General features: G+C 41.1%; 1 protein-coding gene across 1 annotated transcript; it reads left to right on the top strand.

The window, feature by feature from the left end:
* Positions 1-14,583: 14,583 nt before the first annotated feature.
* On the top strand, positions 14,584-18,876 carry LOC136467868 (uncharacterized). The gene is made up of 8 exons (XM_066466667.1): positions 14,584-15,047; positions 15,327-15,809; positions 16,100-16,297; positions 16,421-16,693; positions 16,868-16,970; positions 17,386-17,504; positions 17,646-17,822; positions 17,933-18,876. Exons 2-8 carry the CDS (start codon positions 15,498-15,500, stop codon positions 18,713-18,715), a joined length of 1,965 nt encoding a protein of 654 aa, XP_066322764.1. The 5' UTR covers positions 14,584-15,047; positions 15,327-15,497; the 3' UTR covers positions 18,716-18,876.
* The last annotated feature ends 92 nt before the right edge of the window (positions 18,877-18,968 follow it).

Raw genomic sequence — 18,968 nt, forward strand, 5'->3', positions numbered from 1 at the left:
GATCTCAGCTTTGTATACATCAATTTCAATGTCTGGATTTGCATTTTCATACTTGTCCTGCATAGATATTAAACCAATGTTTCAATATGAGTACAAGATTCTTGAAGGAAAAAACTAAGTATGCTGACTTTTATATGTAAGGAAGCATGTACCTTAATTGCATCAAAAATGTGTTTTTGAGCTGCTGGACTTATATCAGTCCATTTCTTCACTCTGATTGGAGTAATGTTAGAATCATGGACTATTCTACCCAACTATCTTGGGAATGTTTTAGATAAAGCCCGATTGTTGTAGAACATTACTTTAATTTTCTCGCCTACCTTTAGTTTTGCAACCTTCTTACATTTATTTCTTCCATGGCCTCGCCATTTCTATACTGTTTTGCCACCTAAAACAAATATAGAAGAAGAGTCAAACTCATTTTGGTAAAGAAAAGTATTTTTTACTTGGTTTAGTGTCCAGACCATTTGATGTATCTATAGGTCGCTGCTGCTCTTGTACTTCCTCAGTTTCCATGTTGTCATTATCCTATAATTCATCTAAAAGTAAATGGTCCAAATGGAGTATCTATCAGTAAATGAGTATTGTAACATGTGCACTAAACTCTTATTCCTGAAAATGTTATTAGCACCTCATTATGATTTTTCTTCATCTATGATTGGTAATTTTTGTCACAATATGCACTGTCAAAAAAATAAATGTTCATCTACAAAGTGTTTCACATAAGTATTTTTTCCATACCATCCTGCATTGAACATTTAGAACTCTGTGGAATCCGTCTCCTTTCAGCATGCGTGTTTTGTTGATCAATGGCCCTGTGATCATCGCTACTCCTTGCAGCACGTGCCCCATACTGATCAATAGGCATGTTGCCATCTCTACTCCTTCCAGCAAGCATCCTATCTTGATCAACAGCCCTACAGTCATCTCTACTAAAGGTGGCTGCAACACATAAGTGCTAACTGTAAATAATGAAATTTAGTTCGATATAGATTTCCTACTCATTTAAGATGCTAGAGTCTAACATTTAAACTTCTTTGTTTTCCTGTTCCATTGATGCCATCCATCTGTTGCTTCTTCATCATCTGAATTTTCGCTAGCATATGAAGAACATGGCTGACTTGCATATTTGGATTTCTTTGCTTTTACTATCCTATCAGACAAAGTATCTCCTCCATGTTCTAAGTCATCTATAGGAATACAATGTTAAGTGGAACAACAGGTTATGTAAACTATTTCTTAGACATACATTGTAATGAACTTTCAGTTAAATAGAGATAACTTAGATATAACATCCTTAACCTGCTTCTAGTACTTGAGTAGTTTTCCTGACTGATGTATGAACATTATTGGTGTCTTCATTTAGACTATTGTGGATTGTTGTGTCACTACTAATGTTTGGGTAGGTTCGCCTCACTTGCTGTTGACGAAGCAATCCAAGACTTATGAACTGTGATCTTTTCAATGCTGTGGCTGTGAGATTTCCATACCTGCCCCATTGCATTGTGAGGACCTGCACAAATAGCAACCATATCAATTAATTTATAAGTGGTGTGATAGTACAAGAGTAACATCAATGTGGTAAGCATTGAACCCTGCAATTGCATTGAAAATTAAAGAAAGATTATGGGAAAAATAAATCACTGAATATTATAATAGTTGTTGTCTAACTCGACAAGCAAAAGTTCCAAAACTAATGCAAATGTGACAAATGCTCCTATGTCTAGTCTAGCAATGTCAAACATTGGATCATCGCAATTTTCTCTTTCCACGGAGCAATATGGCTGAGGCATCTTCAGGCATGTCCCTGTAATCATCTCCATCATTATCCTCAGGTTCATCACCTTCATTAACTAAATCTCCAGGGGGGGTCCATCATAAGTGTCACGTGGATGCATTTTGGAGACCATGTGCCATCCTTTGATTATATTGTCCTTAACATAAAATACTTGGGAAGCTTGGCTAGCTAAGACAAATGGCTCATCTATTCGAAGTAAACATTTGAAGTTTACACTAATAAGACCATAAAAATTTGTGTTTATCCCTTGGGTTTTATTAAAGATGTCAACCCACTTGCAGCGAAATAATGGCACACGCCTTCCACCTAAAAACTGAACCTCAAGTATCTCTGTCAAGACACCATAGTAGTCTACATGGTCACCGTCCATATTTTCTTTAGAAATAACAGCCACCCCACTATTCTGTGTGCACCGATTTCTATCAAGACTTTCAATGCGAAATCTATATCCATGCGTGTCGAAGCCAGAAAACAAGTTATGTTTATCATAGGGCCTTGTGACAGTGACAGTAGGTCTTCCATTTGTTGACTTTTATCATTTTCATGTAACTGATGTACCTGCAAATTGATAATAAATCATGTAAAGCTCCTAAAATAAATTTACACAACTTCTGTTTTTAAAACAAAAACATTATCATGTACCTTATCTTTAAACCACATAATAAAATTTTGATTCCAGCTGGGTGTAAATGGCTGCAACTCAGAGCCCTCTTGACTGTTGATGTACTCACTGCAATTCAACATATATAAATTGAAGGGGACCGTGACGCCTAAGAGGGGGGTGAACTAGGCAACTTAAAAATCTAACTCTAAACTATGGCCTCTTTTTCTAATCTTAGCAAAACCTATGCAAAAGATAAACTATCTAAATGTGCAACTACGGTTTTGCTAGTGTGTTGCTATCTATACCGCAAAAGGAGTAATGCAATCAATGTAAATGCGGAAGCTAAAGAGCAAGGTAGAGATATAAAAACTCCCATCGACGACTCCGGTATTTTTACTGAGGTATCGAGAAGCGTGTAAGCTTCCCCCTAGTCCTTGTTGGAGCCCCTCGCAAGGAATCCCTCGCAAGGGCCAAGCTCCTAGTTGGGTAACTCCGTGGATAGCCTTAGGCCTTCCCCAGGCGCAAGTGGGTCTCCGGCGTGCCTTCCGGCAAGCCTCTCCCAGATGCTCCCCGCCGTCTTCACTATCAAGCTTCCAGCCGAAACGCCGCGGGCCTTGTTCCCTCCGGTAGACGATGGCGACCACACCATAAATGCGGTTGGTGTGATCTCGCAAGACTATAAGCCCCTCCAATGTACAAAAATAGTGCACGCAAGCACCGAGTGGTAAGAGGTCTGCAAACCTCACTAAACACTAGACCTAAACCTAGAGCAAGCACATAAGCGGTGGTCTAATCAACCTAAGCACTTTGCAAAGCACCTATGCTAATCACCTAATGAATCACTAAGCACTTTGCAAGTGGAGATCACTAAAATGGTGTATCGACACCCTTGATATGTTTCCTCAGCTCCACACACTTCAAATGGCCGGTTGGGGGTCTATTTATAAGCCCCACTGAGAGAGTAGCCGTTGGGACAAAATCCTGCTTTTTTGCTACTAACCAGACACTGATCACATCCTAACCGGACACGTCCGGTTGTCCCTACTATTGGAGCCGTGATCCACTGATCGGACACTGCCAGCGTCCGGTCACATGCCACTGGACACGTCCGGTCGCATTTTTGCCGCTCTAGAACCTCTCTGTACTTGACTGGACTCTGTTGTCCTACATCTGGTCGATCTGCTGCTAGCGTCCAGTCATGCCTATTGCTGAGCCTCTTGATCGGAGCATTCAATCACTTTCCTCCATCGTTCGGTCACCTCTATGAGCTCGTTTCTTCGCGATCTTGCATACGGCTTGGTTCCTATCTTCGTTCTTGGACTTTGCTTGATATCTTGGGTCTTCTCTTGTGCTTCTAGAGTCTTGCTTATGGTGTTGATCATCAGATCATCATGTCGCCTTTGTCCAAGTCACGTCTTGCATCCTATTGAACTTCAAAACAATCACTTGCAAATTCATTAGTCCAATTTGGTTGTGTTGGTCATCAAACACCAAAATCCAAAGTAAATGAACCAAGGGTCCATTTTCCTTACAATCTCCCCCCTTTTGGTGATCCATGACAACACGACCAAAGCAAGCAAATAATAAAAATTTGGAATTAAAAAACTATCTATTTGCTAGGATGCAATGCAAGGGGCAAGGTTATATGATGCTAAAATATACTACTTGAAAGACTAGAAGATACCACTCGAACACTTATCTTGCCCTTGCAAAAATCCCCATGTTGTATCATGGATTTAAGCCACAAATTCTCCCCATTACATAGGCTAATCCATAATCTACTATCCTCCCTTTCTCGGACCATTATCACTTGTAGACACCACTTGTAGACCATTACCACTTGTAAATTATTATGATCTAGCTTTGGTCCTACAAATTAGTGCTTGCTTTTGGTCCTCCAAATTCTCCCCCTTTAGAATCAAACACAAAAAAGGAAGACATTAGTAGCACAAGGAAGGGTCAAACTTTATGATCCTTTGTGTGTAGAGTGGAATAGGTCACAAAATTTGACTCTCACATTATATAGATTAAGATCCCCCTAAATATATGCATACATATGATAGAAGGCAAAGCATATGCATAATTGGCAAAGTATTGCATAAGGTAATTTAATCTATATAATGCACGGAGAAAGCATATAAATATCAAAATGAAATCAACATGATGATATTGGTTTAGAAATACCACATGGATTTCTACCACTTGCAATCGGTGGTGGATATTTGAAGTATGATGCTTAACTCTGGGGACTCCATTTTTCTTGCAATGAGACTACTACACACATGATAAGCTTGAAAAGGTGTTAGTCTCAAAGCATCCAACTTGTAGAGTAACCTCCCCTAAATTTGTGCACACAAGTATAAAATACTTGTAGGAAACATGCACATTGATTTTAGAATAAAAAATGCCACATGAAAGATGACATCATATGAATGTGAGGGTTATTTTCGATGGCGATATTTGGGAGAAATTATCTACAATTTGGACTTTGGCACATATTAGATGAACAATTGAAGGACAAGCTATGTGCCATGCTCCTAAACAATTTTAAACCATGTAGAATTGCTCCAAGGAATAAGAATGAAACCGAGCAAGCCTACCATATGAAATACCTAGAGTATGCATGACAAAATATATAAGAATGCAAATGCAAACCTAGGCATGAAGAGTAACTAGATGCTAAAAGATACCAATTGTAGGAAAATTTAAATCTAATACCAATTGAAGTAAATTGAATCTAGTTACCTAACATGGGAAGGGGAATTTTGGTCCACAGTATTCACTAACCCACTTGGCAATGATTTTGTCCATCATGATGCACCCTCATGAAATGCATCCATACTTTTGCCAAGTCTCCAAATTCCCTATTGTCCATTGGACTTCTCACTTCCCTTTAGGGATCCAAACCTTCTTGGTGCTCTTCATGTTGGAAATGATTTCCTTTGGCACCCAAAAGTGTTTGACCCCATTGTTGGCTTGCTTGTTCACCTTGATGGCCACCACCTTGTCATTTTTCTTCTTCTTTAACAAGTATGGTGTGGATGCCTTCTTGTCCACCTTGTTGGTGTAGGTGTTGGAGAGCTTGCTTGTTTGCTTCTTCTCTTTCTTCTTAGCTCCTCCCCCATTCTTCACCTTGCACTCATAGGACTTGTGGCCTTTCTTGTGGCACACGTAGTAAACCACAGTTTGTCCTTCATCAAGCTTCTTCACTCCCTTGACGGTGTTATCTTGATGAAGTTGGGCTTGCTTTGCCTTGCCTTTCTCTTGAGTCAAGTCCTTAGTGAGACGAGCTACTTCTTGCTTGAGTTGCTCATTCTCCTTTACAACCTCTTATGTGCATGTATCTACAACAACTTTCTTAACACAAACTTGGTTGCACAAAGATAAGTCTAAACATAAATCATTACAAGAAGTAGAGGCATCCTTTTTAAACATGTTAAAGATAGAACTTTTCTTTTTAGATGCCTTGGTGGGGGTTGAACTAACGGCTTCAAGATTAGCAACTTTATTAGTTAGCTCATCACAATGTTTGCACATGGTTTCCATTTTAGCAAGCAAACTTTATAAGCATCTTGTGAGCTAGCTAACTTTTCTTTCAATCTTTCATTTTTCTTTATAAGTTGCTCATCATTGATTGTGCATGCATTTGTTGTTGCACTAGCTTTAAGTTGCTCAATTTTAGTAGATAGTTCAACATTGAGATTAGCAAAATTCTCATATTGTTCAAGCAAAGTTTTGTATGCTTCTTGTGAACTATCTAACTTTTCTTTTAATTTTTTGAGCTTCTTTTGTTGACTAGTGCAAACTTTAGCATAATTAAGATTTTGTTACACAAGTTCATCATAAGAAAGGCATTTCATCATCACTATCACTCTCACTAGAGGATGAGCTTTCATTACCTCGTGCCATAAGGCACATACGAGAAGAGCTTGATGATGAGTGCTTGCGCCCTCGCCTCTTGTGATGGTGTTCTTCACTTGAAGAGTCATCCCATGACCTTATTGATGTGAGGGCTTGGTTCTTGCATGCCTTCTTTGTCTTGGGTGTGGGCTTGTTTGGACAAACTTCCACAAAGTGTCCCAACTCGCTGCATCTATAGCATCCTCTCTTTCTTTGCTCATTTCTTTGATTGGTGAAAATGAGATCTTGAATTTGGATGGGCACACCCTTGACATTGAGCCTTTGGATCATCTTCTCCACCTTGTTGATTAGTTTGATTGATTCTTCATCAAGGTTAGAGGTGGAGGAAGAAGATTGATCATCACTTGAATCTTCATCATCATCCTCATCTTCTTCTTTATCTTCACTTGATGAGCTTGAGCTTGAGCTTGTCTCAACTTGCTTACCCTTCATCTTCTTTTTCTTGCCACATGCAAGAGCTTTGCCTTTGCTTGATGAAGAGGCTTCTTCTTGACCCATCTTGCGTGACATTTCAAATGCCACTATCTTGCCAACGACTATGGCCGAGGTCATGGTACTCAAGTCCTCCATATTGTGAAGGATGGTGATGATACTTGCATATTTCTTTTGTGGTAGCATAGAGATGATCTTCCTCATGATGTTTGCATCATCTAGCTTTGTTAATCCTATAGAATGGAGCTCATTGATAATTAGATTCAAATGACAATACATATCACGAACAAGCTCATCATCTTTCATTTCGAAGGAATCATAATTTTATTTAACTAGACAATGTTTTTGCTCACGGACATTACTTGTACCACCATGGAGCTCTTGAAGTTTTAACCAAATTTCATGTGCCGTATATAAAGTGAACACTTGGTTAAACACATCCATGCTAAAAGATTTAAACAAGCAATTTTTTGCTCTAGCATTGAAATGAATTTTCTTTTCATCACTCTTCGTGGGTTTATTAGGATTCTTAATGGGTTTCATCACATTCATTAATTGAATCTCTAGGGGGTACATCATAAGTGTCATGTGGATGCATTTTGGAGACCATGTGCCATCCTTTGATTATATTGTCCTTAACATAAAATACTTGGGAAGCTTGGCTAGCTAAGACAAATAGCTCATCTGTTCGAAGTAAACATTTGAAGTTTACACTAATAAGACCATAAAAATTTGTGTTTATCCCTTGGGTTTTATTAAAGATGTCAACCCACTTGCAGCAAAATAATGGCACACGCCTTCCACCTAAAAACTGAAGCTCAAGTATCTCTGTCAAGACACCATAGTAGTCTACATGGTCACCATCCATATTTTCTTTAGAAATAACAGCCACCCCACTATTCTGTGTGCACCGATTTCTATCAAGACTTTCAATGCGAAATCTATATCCATGCGTGTCGAAGCCAGAAAAACAAGTTATGTTTATCATAGGGCCTTGTGACAGTGACAATAGGTCTTCCATTTGTTGACTTTTATCATTTTCATGTAACTGATGTACCTGCAAATTGATAATAAATCATGTAAAGCTCCTAAAATAAATTTACACAACTTCTGTTTTTAAAACAAAAACATTGTCATGTACCTTATCTTTAAACCACATAATAAAATTTTGATTCCAGCTGGGTGTAAATGGCTGCAACTCAGAGCCCTCTTGATTGTTGCTGTACTCACTGCAATTCAACATATATAAATTGAAGGGGACCGTGACGCCTAAGAGGGGGGGGGGTGAATTAGGCAACTTAAAAATCTAACTCTAAACTATGGCCTCTTTTTCTAATCTTAGCAAAACATGTGCAAAAGATAAACTATCTAAATGTGCAACTACGGTTTTGCTAGTGTGTTGCTATCTCTACCGCAAAAGGAGTAATGCAATCAATGTAAATGCGGAAGCTAAAGAGCAAGGTAGAGATATGCAAACTCCTGTCGACGACTCCGATATTTTTACTGAGATATCGAGAAGCGTGCAAGCGTCCCCCTAGTCTTCGTTGGACCCCCTCGCAAGGAATCCCTCGCAGCCTCAGGCCTTCCCCATGTGCAAGTGGGTCTCCGACGTGCCTTCTGGCAAGCATCTCCCGGATGCTCCCTACCGTCTTCACTATCAAACTTCCGGCCAAAACGCCGCGGGCCTTGTTCCCTCTAGTACACGGTGGCGGCCACACCACAAATGCGGTTGGTGTGATCTCGCAAGACTACAAGCCCGTCCGATGTACAACAATGGTGCGCGCAAGCACCGAGTGGTAAGAGGTCTGCAAACCTCACTAAACACTAGGCCCAAACCTAGAGCAAACGCATAAGCAGTGGTCTAATCAACCTAAGCACTTCACAAAGCACCTACGCTAATCACCTAATGAATCACTAAGCACTTTGCAAGTGGAGATCACTAAAATGGTGTATCAACACTCTTGATATGTTTCCTTAGCTCCACACACTTCAAATGGCCAGTTGGGGGTCTATTTATAAGCCCCACTGAGAAAGTAGCTGTTGGGACGAAATCCCGCTTTTCTGCTACTGATCGAATGCTGATCACGTCCTGACCGGACGCGTCCGGTCGTCCTGACCGTTGGAGCCGTGATTCACTGATCGGACGCTGCCAACGTCCGGTCACATGCCACCGGACGTGTCCGGTCGCATTTTCGCCGCTCTAGAACCTCTCTATACTCGACCGGACTCTGTTGTCCTACGTCCGGTCGATCTGTCGCTAGCGTTTGGTCCAACATCCGGTCACGCTTGTTGCCGAGCCTCTTGATCGGAGCGTCCGATCACTTTCCTCCAGCGTCCGGTCACCTCTGTGAGCTCGTTTCTTCGCGATCTTACATACGGCTTGGTTCCTATCTTCGTTCTTGGACTTTGCTTGATATCTTGGGTCTTCTCTTGTGCTTCTAGGGTCTTGCTTATGGTGTTGATCATCGGATCATCACGTCGCCTTTGTCCAAGTCACGTCTTGCATCCTATTGAACTTCAAAACAATCACTTGCAAATTCATTAGTCCAATTTGGTTATGTTGGTCATCAAACACCAAAATCCAAAGTAAATGGGCCAAGGGTCCATTTTTCTTACATAAATAATAAATAAAAATAAGAGTAGGTAAAGATAAAAGAGTATGTTAGAATAAGAATGACATATAAAAAACAATACCTTATAAATGGTTGGACCTCGTCACAATTCCTGGGTACATAAATACGAGCCTATTGTAACTCAAGCATATCAAGATCCCGTGTTTTGTGAGCACCAAGTGGTCGTCCAGTAGAAGAGAATATTGATAAATAGAAGTTTTCTTGGTCTGATGTATCATTGATTCGTCCATCACGATTGTGCATTGTCTCTACATCATCCAAGTACCTCGAACTCAGGTTTATAAATTCATATGCATTATATCCCTCTGCTATCGAACCCTTAGGGTGAGCCAAGTTGCGAATTAGGGATTTTAGAAATTTTATTTGTCTCTCAAATTGATACATCCAATGATATACTGTAGGTCCACCAATCAAAGCCTCAGTAACCAAATGGACAGGCAAATGCACCATTGGATAAAAAAAAGGAGGAAACTCCATTTTGAGCTTACATAATGTTCTTGCTATTAGAGAGTCAAGTTGCTTCAACTGTTCAACTGATAATGCTTTGGAGTTCAATGTGCAGAAGAATTGGGAAAGCTCTACCAAAGATTCATAAATACTTGTTGGTAAAAGTCCTCGTAATGCAAAAGGAAGTATATGATTCAAGATGACATGGCAATCATGTCTCTTTAATCTAGAAAGCTTTTGCTCCTTCAAATTAACGCATCGACTAAGATTAGAAGAAAAGCTATCTGGAACTTTCAATTCTTTGAAGAACTGTAATAGTGTTGACTTCTTTTCTGGAGGGAGAACATAAGGTGCTGGCAGAAGATCAGTCTTGCCACCATCTTCAATAGGATGCAGATGTGGCTTTAGATTCATTTGTTGCAAATCAAGACTATCAGCATTATCTTTTGTCTTTCCTATTATGCTGAGAAGAGTTCCAAGAATACTCTCACAGATATTCTTTTCTATATGCATCACGTCTAGATTATGATGCAGCAAAAGTGTGTTGAAATAAGGTAAACAAAAAAAATATGCTTTTCTTTAACCAATTATCTCCTCTTTCACTGTGTGATATCTTGGTCTTCTTACTAGGATCTTTTGATAAGACTATCCCTTCTAGATTGTTCACCTAATGTAGCACCTCATCTTCGGTTAATGGCTCTGGTGGGTCACGAAACTCTATTACCATCAAAAGATGCTTTATCTTTTCTCCATTTATGATCTTTAGGAAGAAATCGTCGATAGCCCATGTAGCAAAAAAATTTACCCTTTGATAACCACAATGAGCAAGTTTTATTCTGACAAACAGGACAAGCCAGCCGCCCCTTAGTGCTATGTCCAAATAGATTTCCATATGCTAGGAAGTCATGAACCATCCAAAGAAGGGCTACTCGAAGCTTGAAATTAGTCTTTGTTGATGCATCATAGGTGTCAACACGTCCTCCCATAGCGCAATCAGTTCGTCAATCAATGGTTGTAGGTAAATATCAATTGCATCCCCAGGACCATCTGGCCCAGAAATCAACACAGAAAGCAATACATTTTGCTGCTTTGTGCACAGCCAAGGTGGCAAATTGAGAGGAACAAGGAGTATAGGCCAAATGCTATATGAGGTTTTAGTGGTAGAAAATGGTTGGAAACCATCACCGGCAAGGCATAGCCTTAAATTGTGAGGTTCAAATTTAAAATCAAGAAGGGACTCATCAAAATGTTTCCATGCTTTAGAATCAGTAGGATGACGCATCACACCATCATCTACCCTGCCCTCTATATGCCATCTACAGAAAAATGCAATTTTCCTACACATATATAGTCGCTGAAGTCTTGGCGTAATAGGAAAATATCGCATAGTATTTTCTGCAATCTTCTTCCCTTTGGTTGACACCATGTCTTCACCAGAGTGCTTACTTTTCTTCCATCTTGATCTTTCACATACTTTGCAAAACTGAGCACCTATATCATCTCCCAAGTACAGCATGCAATCATTTTTGCAAGCATCGATTTCCTGGTAACTTAGTCCTAGGTCCTTCATGATTTTTTTTTTGCTTTGTAATAAGAATTTGGCAAAGTAGAGTTTTCTGGTAGGAAGTCCTTATAGATTAATTCCACTAACATGGTATAGGACTTGTTACTCCACTTCCCCAAATTCTTTGTATTAAGCAATTTAACTATACCAGATAGTTTGGAAGTACGAGACCCTTCATGGAGAGGCTGGTTCAAGTCATCAAGGAGTTTATAGAACTTTCGCGCTTCATCATTTGGCTGTTCTTCAAATGCTTCTTTTGGAGATGTATGTGTTGTACCTTCATTAATTGGCCGATTAATTTGCTAGGGAAATAAATCCATTAGTAGCTCCTCCATTCCATTATAACCTTCTTTAGTTGCTCCATGGGAATCAGGATGCTCTTCGACTTCTGAATCTGACTCAGCCTCACCCGAAACTTCTCCATGATGATACCAAAATCTATAGTTTTATATGATTCCAAAGATTTTAAGATGAGAATACACTACTTCACGAGACCTAGAGTATGTATTGCAACATCCTACACGTGGACATTTGATTTCAACATCCCCACCAGTCCTACTGAAGGCATAATCTAGGAACTTTTTAACACCAGCCAAATAAGTATCTTTTTTTTGAGGTGTTTCCATCTAAACATTCATCACTAATAGGATCATCAACTAGGTCCATCCATGCCTTACTTGGTGCCATATAGCATATATATGATTGACTATAGAATAAATATGGAGTCAAAATAGAGGTATCTACAGGCCTAAGTGAATGGAAATCAGCCACCAGGCAGCAGTTTCAGATTCCACATTCTTTCAAATTTTCACAGTAAAGAGGTTTTAATAATAAAGAGCAAATACATACTGCCTTTTTAGGATCAGAGGATGCACTGTCTTTGAGAACACCCTACAGCCTCTCAACTGCAGGAAAAAAACAAAGAACTATGAGTAATCAAAATTTGCCCTCAATTACAATCCCTGCATCCATGACTTTTTGACACAAATGCCTCAGTTAGAATCCTGGAATCAAAATGCACGCTTGTTTAGATGATCTTAGATTGATACAACAAAAGTAAGTAATAAACAAATGCAAATATAAATAAATATGGAGTCAAAACAGAGCCGATCTATCATCTTTGTTTAGATCAATTAAGCCTACATCACTGTCAAAGCTTAACAAAAGGCAAAAAAACACTTGCAGAACAATGAATTAGGTAATGAAGAGAGGATACATACTGCCTTGTTTAGGACCACAGGATGCAATGTCTAGAACAACCTTCTCTCTACACAACTGCAGCTTAAAAGAAAAGAACTATAATCAAGCAAAACGTGTAATTTTGGATCTCTATAACAAGATGGTTATCAACATACTATAACAGAGATATCTATCATCTGCATTGCAAAATTATGAAATTAGTTTGTATCTACAACTACTACACGTTCAGTTGTTTACACAATATCAGATCAGTAAAGCTAATTTCAAGTGAAAAAAGGGGCATCAGATCCTCAGGTGCAGGGTTTTGTATCATATCAATGCAGAGAAATAGGATTAGGGAGATGGAAATTGAAGTTGACTGACCCACAAGAGGCACCAGTGGACAACGATGGGGAGGCCACTGCAGTACAAGTAGAGAAGCACTCCTCCGGAGACCGTTGGACATTCCCAAGGGCGGCGAGGACGGCCGCAGCAGGAAGGGCCGGTGAGGCGGCGGCTGTAAGATCCGCGCCCGGAGGAGATGACGGCGGGAGGAGGTGCAGGGAAGCGGTGGACTGCTGCGTCATGAGGCGCAGGGATAGAAGGGCAGCGAGACGACGGCCGCCGCAGGAGGGGCCGGTGAGGCGGCAGCTCTATGATCCGCGCCGCTGTAGAAACCGTCCTTGTGGATCGCTAGGCTCTGGACAGCTCAGCGGTGGTCAAAGGTTAGATAGATACGAGACTTCTCATTTATGTACCTGCAGAAAAATGAAGTTTGCGCCAAAAGTGAATAGATAATTCTGCATTTTTAGCGCCAAAACAGAATGGATCAGCATCCCACGTTATTTTAGCGCCAAAAAAGAAGTGCATACTATTCAAATACGGCAAACCAAAATATATATGAGAGGAAATTTTTCGTAATATAACAAAATATATGCACATAAAATATTTTATTCACCCATCTTTCTCTCTTCCAGAATGCAAAATTAAAATATTTTAATAGATGGTGTATCCAGTGGCAAAGAAATACAAATTCATATGGTTCAATAAATTTACGAGTTGACGGTGTGTTCATCAACTACCATGTATGAGCAGTGTTCCCGAGCAAAATTTACATTTAACATAGAGGGGTCATTTTCTATAAGGCCACTTTTTTTGTATGGATAGATAAATATTTGAAATCGAATGGAGTAGCTGATTTAGATTTACTCCATTCTTATGGAACTACTAGATGAAGCTTTTATTCAACTTAATATTCTTCTAAATTTGATTTACAAAATAATATATTTCCTTCCTTTGAATGAAACGTTAGCTGTTGCCTAGTGGTGAGTCACCGATCAGTATTCAGCGGGTAACATGTTCGATCCCTGGTGGTTCAGCTTTGTTTCTACGTATTTTATTATTTCAAGAAGTATTGTGGAAAAATTCCAGAACTCGATCGACTCCATCCGGGAAAATAGAGATAGCGACCGCATTATAAAACTAGACAACGACCAACACAATTGTGGTCGTCGAGAAGCATCTAAAGGTAATGAAAAGTCAGCTAATGTCATCCGACGGGATCTGGTCTTTGATGTTCGATTTTCTTGCAGTGTAAAACAATAATTAATTACATAGTTTGCGACTATTTTACGATACGAATCTTTTAAGCCTAATTAGTTTATGTTTTGACAATTTAGTGCTACAGTAATACATGTGCTAATGATGGATTAATTAGGCTTAATAAATTTGTCTCACGGATTCTGTAATTTATTTTTTTATTAGTATCCGAATATTCTATATGACACCTTCGTACGACAATCGATGTGGTACCTTAAAATTTTAAGTCCCAAATTTAAACAAGACCTTAAATCCAGAAACTAAATTGAGAGGAGCACGTTTGACATAAAAGTAGACCTGCGGGTCCAAACTGGCTGCGCCTGCTCTATCGACAAACCCCTTGGAACGTCCGTGGGCTTTTGGCCTTCTCTCGAAGCAACCCGGCGTCCGGACCTTCAAACGCGGCTCGCGTCCTGGGTCGGCCACCCACCGTGTCTTGCGCGTTGGGTTGTCTCTGGCTGCTTTGCCCTGCCGCACCGCAAAGAAAACCCACCGCTCCAACGCGGGTCCCATCGGTCACCGGCAGGCAGAGGCAGCAGCTCCCCTAGCGCAACCGCTTCTTCCCGGAAAGGGCAAAAGGAAACGCTCCTCGTCCGGCGGGACGGAAGCCCTTCTTCCCCTCCCCATCCGCCGTCGCCGCCCCGCAAGATTCGACGCGAATTTGGCCACCATCTCCTGCTTCCTGCCCCGTCTCCTTATTTGTTGTCTCTCCCTCTCCCTCTCCCTCTCCCTTTCCCTTTCCCTCCCGCAAAATCCGCACCGGTTGGTAGGCGCCTCCGGACTCCCGCTCCCCTCCCAAAACCCTAGCGGGTTCGGCCTCCCAGGCCAATCCGATCGACCGCTGCCGCGCGCGTTTGTTGAGCAGTCGAGGTAACGTCGCCAATCGAACATCTCTCCCTGGATGATTTTCTTGTTTTCATTCTCGGTACTTTTTTTTCCCGTGTCCGTCCGGTTTCTTCTTAGTTCACCTGTGTTGGACTTGGACCTGTTATTAGTGGTTTGTGTGAATCACTCTAGTGTACTACTGTTCAATTGGATGTGGTGGGGATGCTTCAACTGTTCATTCCACCCAATCCAATCGGTGATCAGTGCCACCCAATCGATGGCCTTCCTGGAATGAAAACTCGGTTTTTCTGTCTGTGGTACCAGGTTTGACTTTGTACTGCCCCCAAGGATCAAGATCGCATCGCCAGTGGAAGCCTCGGGGGGTTAAATAACGCTGTCTGACTGCGCCATTAATAACCTTTCACCTTTGGGTTTGAACTGCCCGGGAGGGGTACATTGCAACTGACGAAGCCCCTACAGCCTGCGCCCCACGATATGGCGACAGCGACAATGGCAACCGCAGCGGGTGCCGCGGCACTGCTTTACTACACGCTGAACCGCCGCCTGCAGACAGAGAGGCTGAATCAGGAAGGGGAGTGCAGCAACAGCAGGAATGTGGCGCCCAGGGCCGTGCCGGGTTCTCCCAGCAGGAGCCGGGTGTCGCGGAGGGACGTCCGTGCCCCTGCCACCTGGCTTGAGACTATCTCGACGCTGTCAGAGACGCTGCGGTTCACGTATTCAGAGACCCTTGGGAAGTGGCCGATCGGTGACCTGGCTTTCGGCATCAGTTTCCTCCTCAAGAGACAGGTTGGTGGCTCACACTTTGTTGGTAGTTTTGTTTCATTTGATCTTGTTCTGGTTCTTGGAGGTTGAAAACCAATGTGGAGTGCTGTACATTGAAGCTTGGCATTTCACTCCTATTTTGCCTATGTCATCCTTTAAAGCCTTCCTCTATGACAATACATAACCAGGACAGAGCTGTCTATTGTGAAATTTGATTAGTTCTGTTATTTGATGAACTGAAAATTAAGATTGCATTGTGATTGCCAATACTCCTACAAAGTTTCTGATAGCTCTGCTTCTGAAATGTGTTCCAGGGAAACCTATCTGTAGCAAGCATATACGCTGGAAATGATAGTGTGGAGCTCAAAGGAGCTGACGTAATTTCTGACTTAAAGTATCTTCTCAATTTGCTGACACTTTGCTGGCATTTCTCCAAAAAGCCATTCCCGTTGTTTTTGGAGGCGACTGGCTACTCTGCGGAGGATGTTCTTATGCAAGAACCTAAAGCAGGAGTGAGTGAAAACTATCTGTTGTTTTCTTATGGCCATTCTGTTGCTGACATTGTATTCCAATAGTTATGCACAAGAACACGGTCTACTTGCGTTGATCCAGGAATTTCTGTGGTTTCCTTGCAGATTTTGAAGCCAGCTTTCACCATTTTGCTTGATAGAGACAAAAAGTCCATACTTCTATTAATTAGGGGAACTCATAGCATCAGAGATACATTAACAGCTGCCACTGGTGCTGTGGTTCCATTTCACCATACAATTGTACAGGAAGGTGGTGTTAGCGACTTAATACTAGGATATGCTCATTTTGGGATGGTTGCGGCTGCTAGGTGGATTGCGAAGCTCTCAGGGCCTTGTCTGGCACAAGCATTGCACATGTACCCAGACTTCAAAATAAAGGTATTAGTTATTTCGTAGCTCTTCTTTATTCTCTGACTGATGCTAGAGTACGAGCATCACTACAGCATAACCTATTTAGGACTTAATGCATCATAACTATGTTAGTATGTTTACATGCCTCTTTCAAAGTGTTGCAATCTATGGGTGTTCATGGCAATTGGCAAATCTATGTAGGTTGTTGGACATTCACTGGGGGGTGGTACAGCTGCTCTGTTGACATACATCCTGAGGGAGCAGAAGGAGTTTACCTCTACTACTTGTGTGGCATTTGCTCCAGGTTTGCATGCTATGTTTGTTTTTTCTCTTTTAGAACATTAATTTCTCAATCAATCATGAAAATGATCTGTGCATTCTTTCTAATTTTAATTGGCATTTTCTCATTTTTGTTACCATATATACTTGCTTGCTTGTGTCATGTTTTCATACTCACAGCAGCAGGTTGGTATAGTAGATAGTACAGACTGCTTCTGAACTTGTGATTGGTGCTGTAACTCTATTGATAAAAATCCAAATGTTAGAAGTATGTTGTAGATAAGTCCTTAGCTGATATTATGATTGGAACTGTTATAAGTTATGTATCCTAAATTTAATATTTTTATCATACTAGAATATTGGATAAACTTAAATTCCATTTAACTATGTAGAGATATTAAGGAATATATGTGTTTCTTAGACGATGCTCTGTTTTGCAGCTGCGTGTATGACATGGGAACTGGCAGAGTCAGGTGTGCGTTTTATCACTACAGTCATCAACGGAGCTGATTTAGTTCCAACATTTTCTGCTGCATCAGTAGATGATCTTCGTTCAGAGGTTTGTTACTGATATCCCTGACTTTGTTAATCCCGCATGATAATATAGGTTTTCTTTTCTAGATAGAAATTTATTAGCACACATGCATTGACTGTACTTCTTCTGTAGACCATGAGATGATGACAATATCCTTCATAACAGGTTACAGCATCTGCTTGGCTAAATGATCTCTGTCACCAAATTGAACAAACCAGAATCCTAAGCACTTTTTATCGTTCAGCATCAGCCTTGGGATCGCGACTTCCTTCTATGGCGAATGCTAAAGCAAGAGTAGCTGGTGCTGGCGCTATCTTAAGACCTGTATCTACCGGGACACAGGTTACCTTCAAAGCTTCATATGTTACACCATCTTCAGGAAGCTTAGTTGTCTTCTAGTTTCAAACGTGTTCTCTGTCCTTGACCTCCAGTGATAATATTCTTATGGCCAGGTTGTAATGAGGAGAGCTCGCAGTGTAGCGCAGGCAGCATGGACAAGACCTGGACTGCAACTATCTTCATGGGCTTGTATTGGGCCAAGACGGCGAAATAATGTTTCATCTACTTCAACTGTCACATCAGAGGAAATAAGAGCATCTACAAGCGGTGGATCCGAATCCACTTCGCTGTTGACTGAAACAACCGTAGAAACCTCAGAGGCAGTTACATCAGAAGCTGTACCAGAAGAGGTTCAGAGTTCCGTTGCTGTGGCGGTCGATGCTATTGGCTTGGTAGATGACAAGGTAGATAGCGATGATGACATCGGCGATCACCATGACGAGGACAGGATGACTGATGTGGAGCTGTGGCAGCAACTTGAAAGTGAGTTGTACCGGAAGAGGGAAGGAGAAGATGATGACATAGTGGAAGATATGACTGAAAGTACAACTGCTGAGGAGGTGGGTGGCGTGGCTGAAGATGTGCTCAGTGAGACCAAGGAAGTGCATAGGTTCTACCCTCCTGGAAAGATCATGCATATATTAACCTCCAGCAGGGAAGAAGCAGTCCATGAAGAGGAGCCCGATGTTCATCAGGATGATGCGATGAATGGGGAGTCACATAGCAGCATGGGGATCTTCTTGACGCCAAGATCTCTGTACGGCAAGCTGAGGCTTTCGAAGATGATGGTCAATGATCATTACATGCCTATATACAGAAGAAACATTGAGCAGCTGATCGCTGAGCTTGAGAAGGATTCCTCGGATCCTATGGGTGATAGGCTTAACACTACATAGTTCGATACAGAAGTTTGATACAGATAGTCCGGTGTAGTTGACCGTTGTAAGAGCTGATCAAATAGGATGCTAGGGCCGACATGTGTATTTAACTTACTTAAATTTACCACTGTTTGCCGCAACTCTACTGTGCCCTGTTTCTTGATGCATTTCATCCGTACGAGAAGCTAAGGACACCCTTTTCACTGTACAAACTAGATAAGGAAAATCATCATGAGAATTCAGGAATGCTTTACTACAACGTAAATTTGCA

The sequence above is a fragment of the Miscanthus floridulus genome, chromosome 7 (assembly GCF_019320115.1).
Source record: "Miscanthus floridulus cultivar M001 chromosome 7, ASM1932011v1, whole genome shotgun sequence".
Lineage (NCBI taxonomy): Eukaryota > Viridiplantae > Streptophyta > Magnoliopsida > Poales > Poaceae > Miscanthus > Miscanthus floridulus.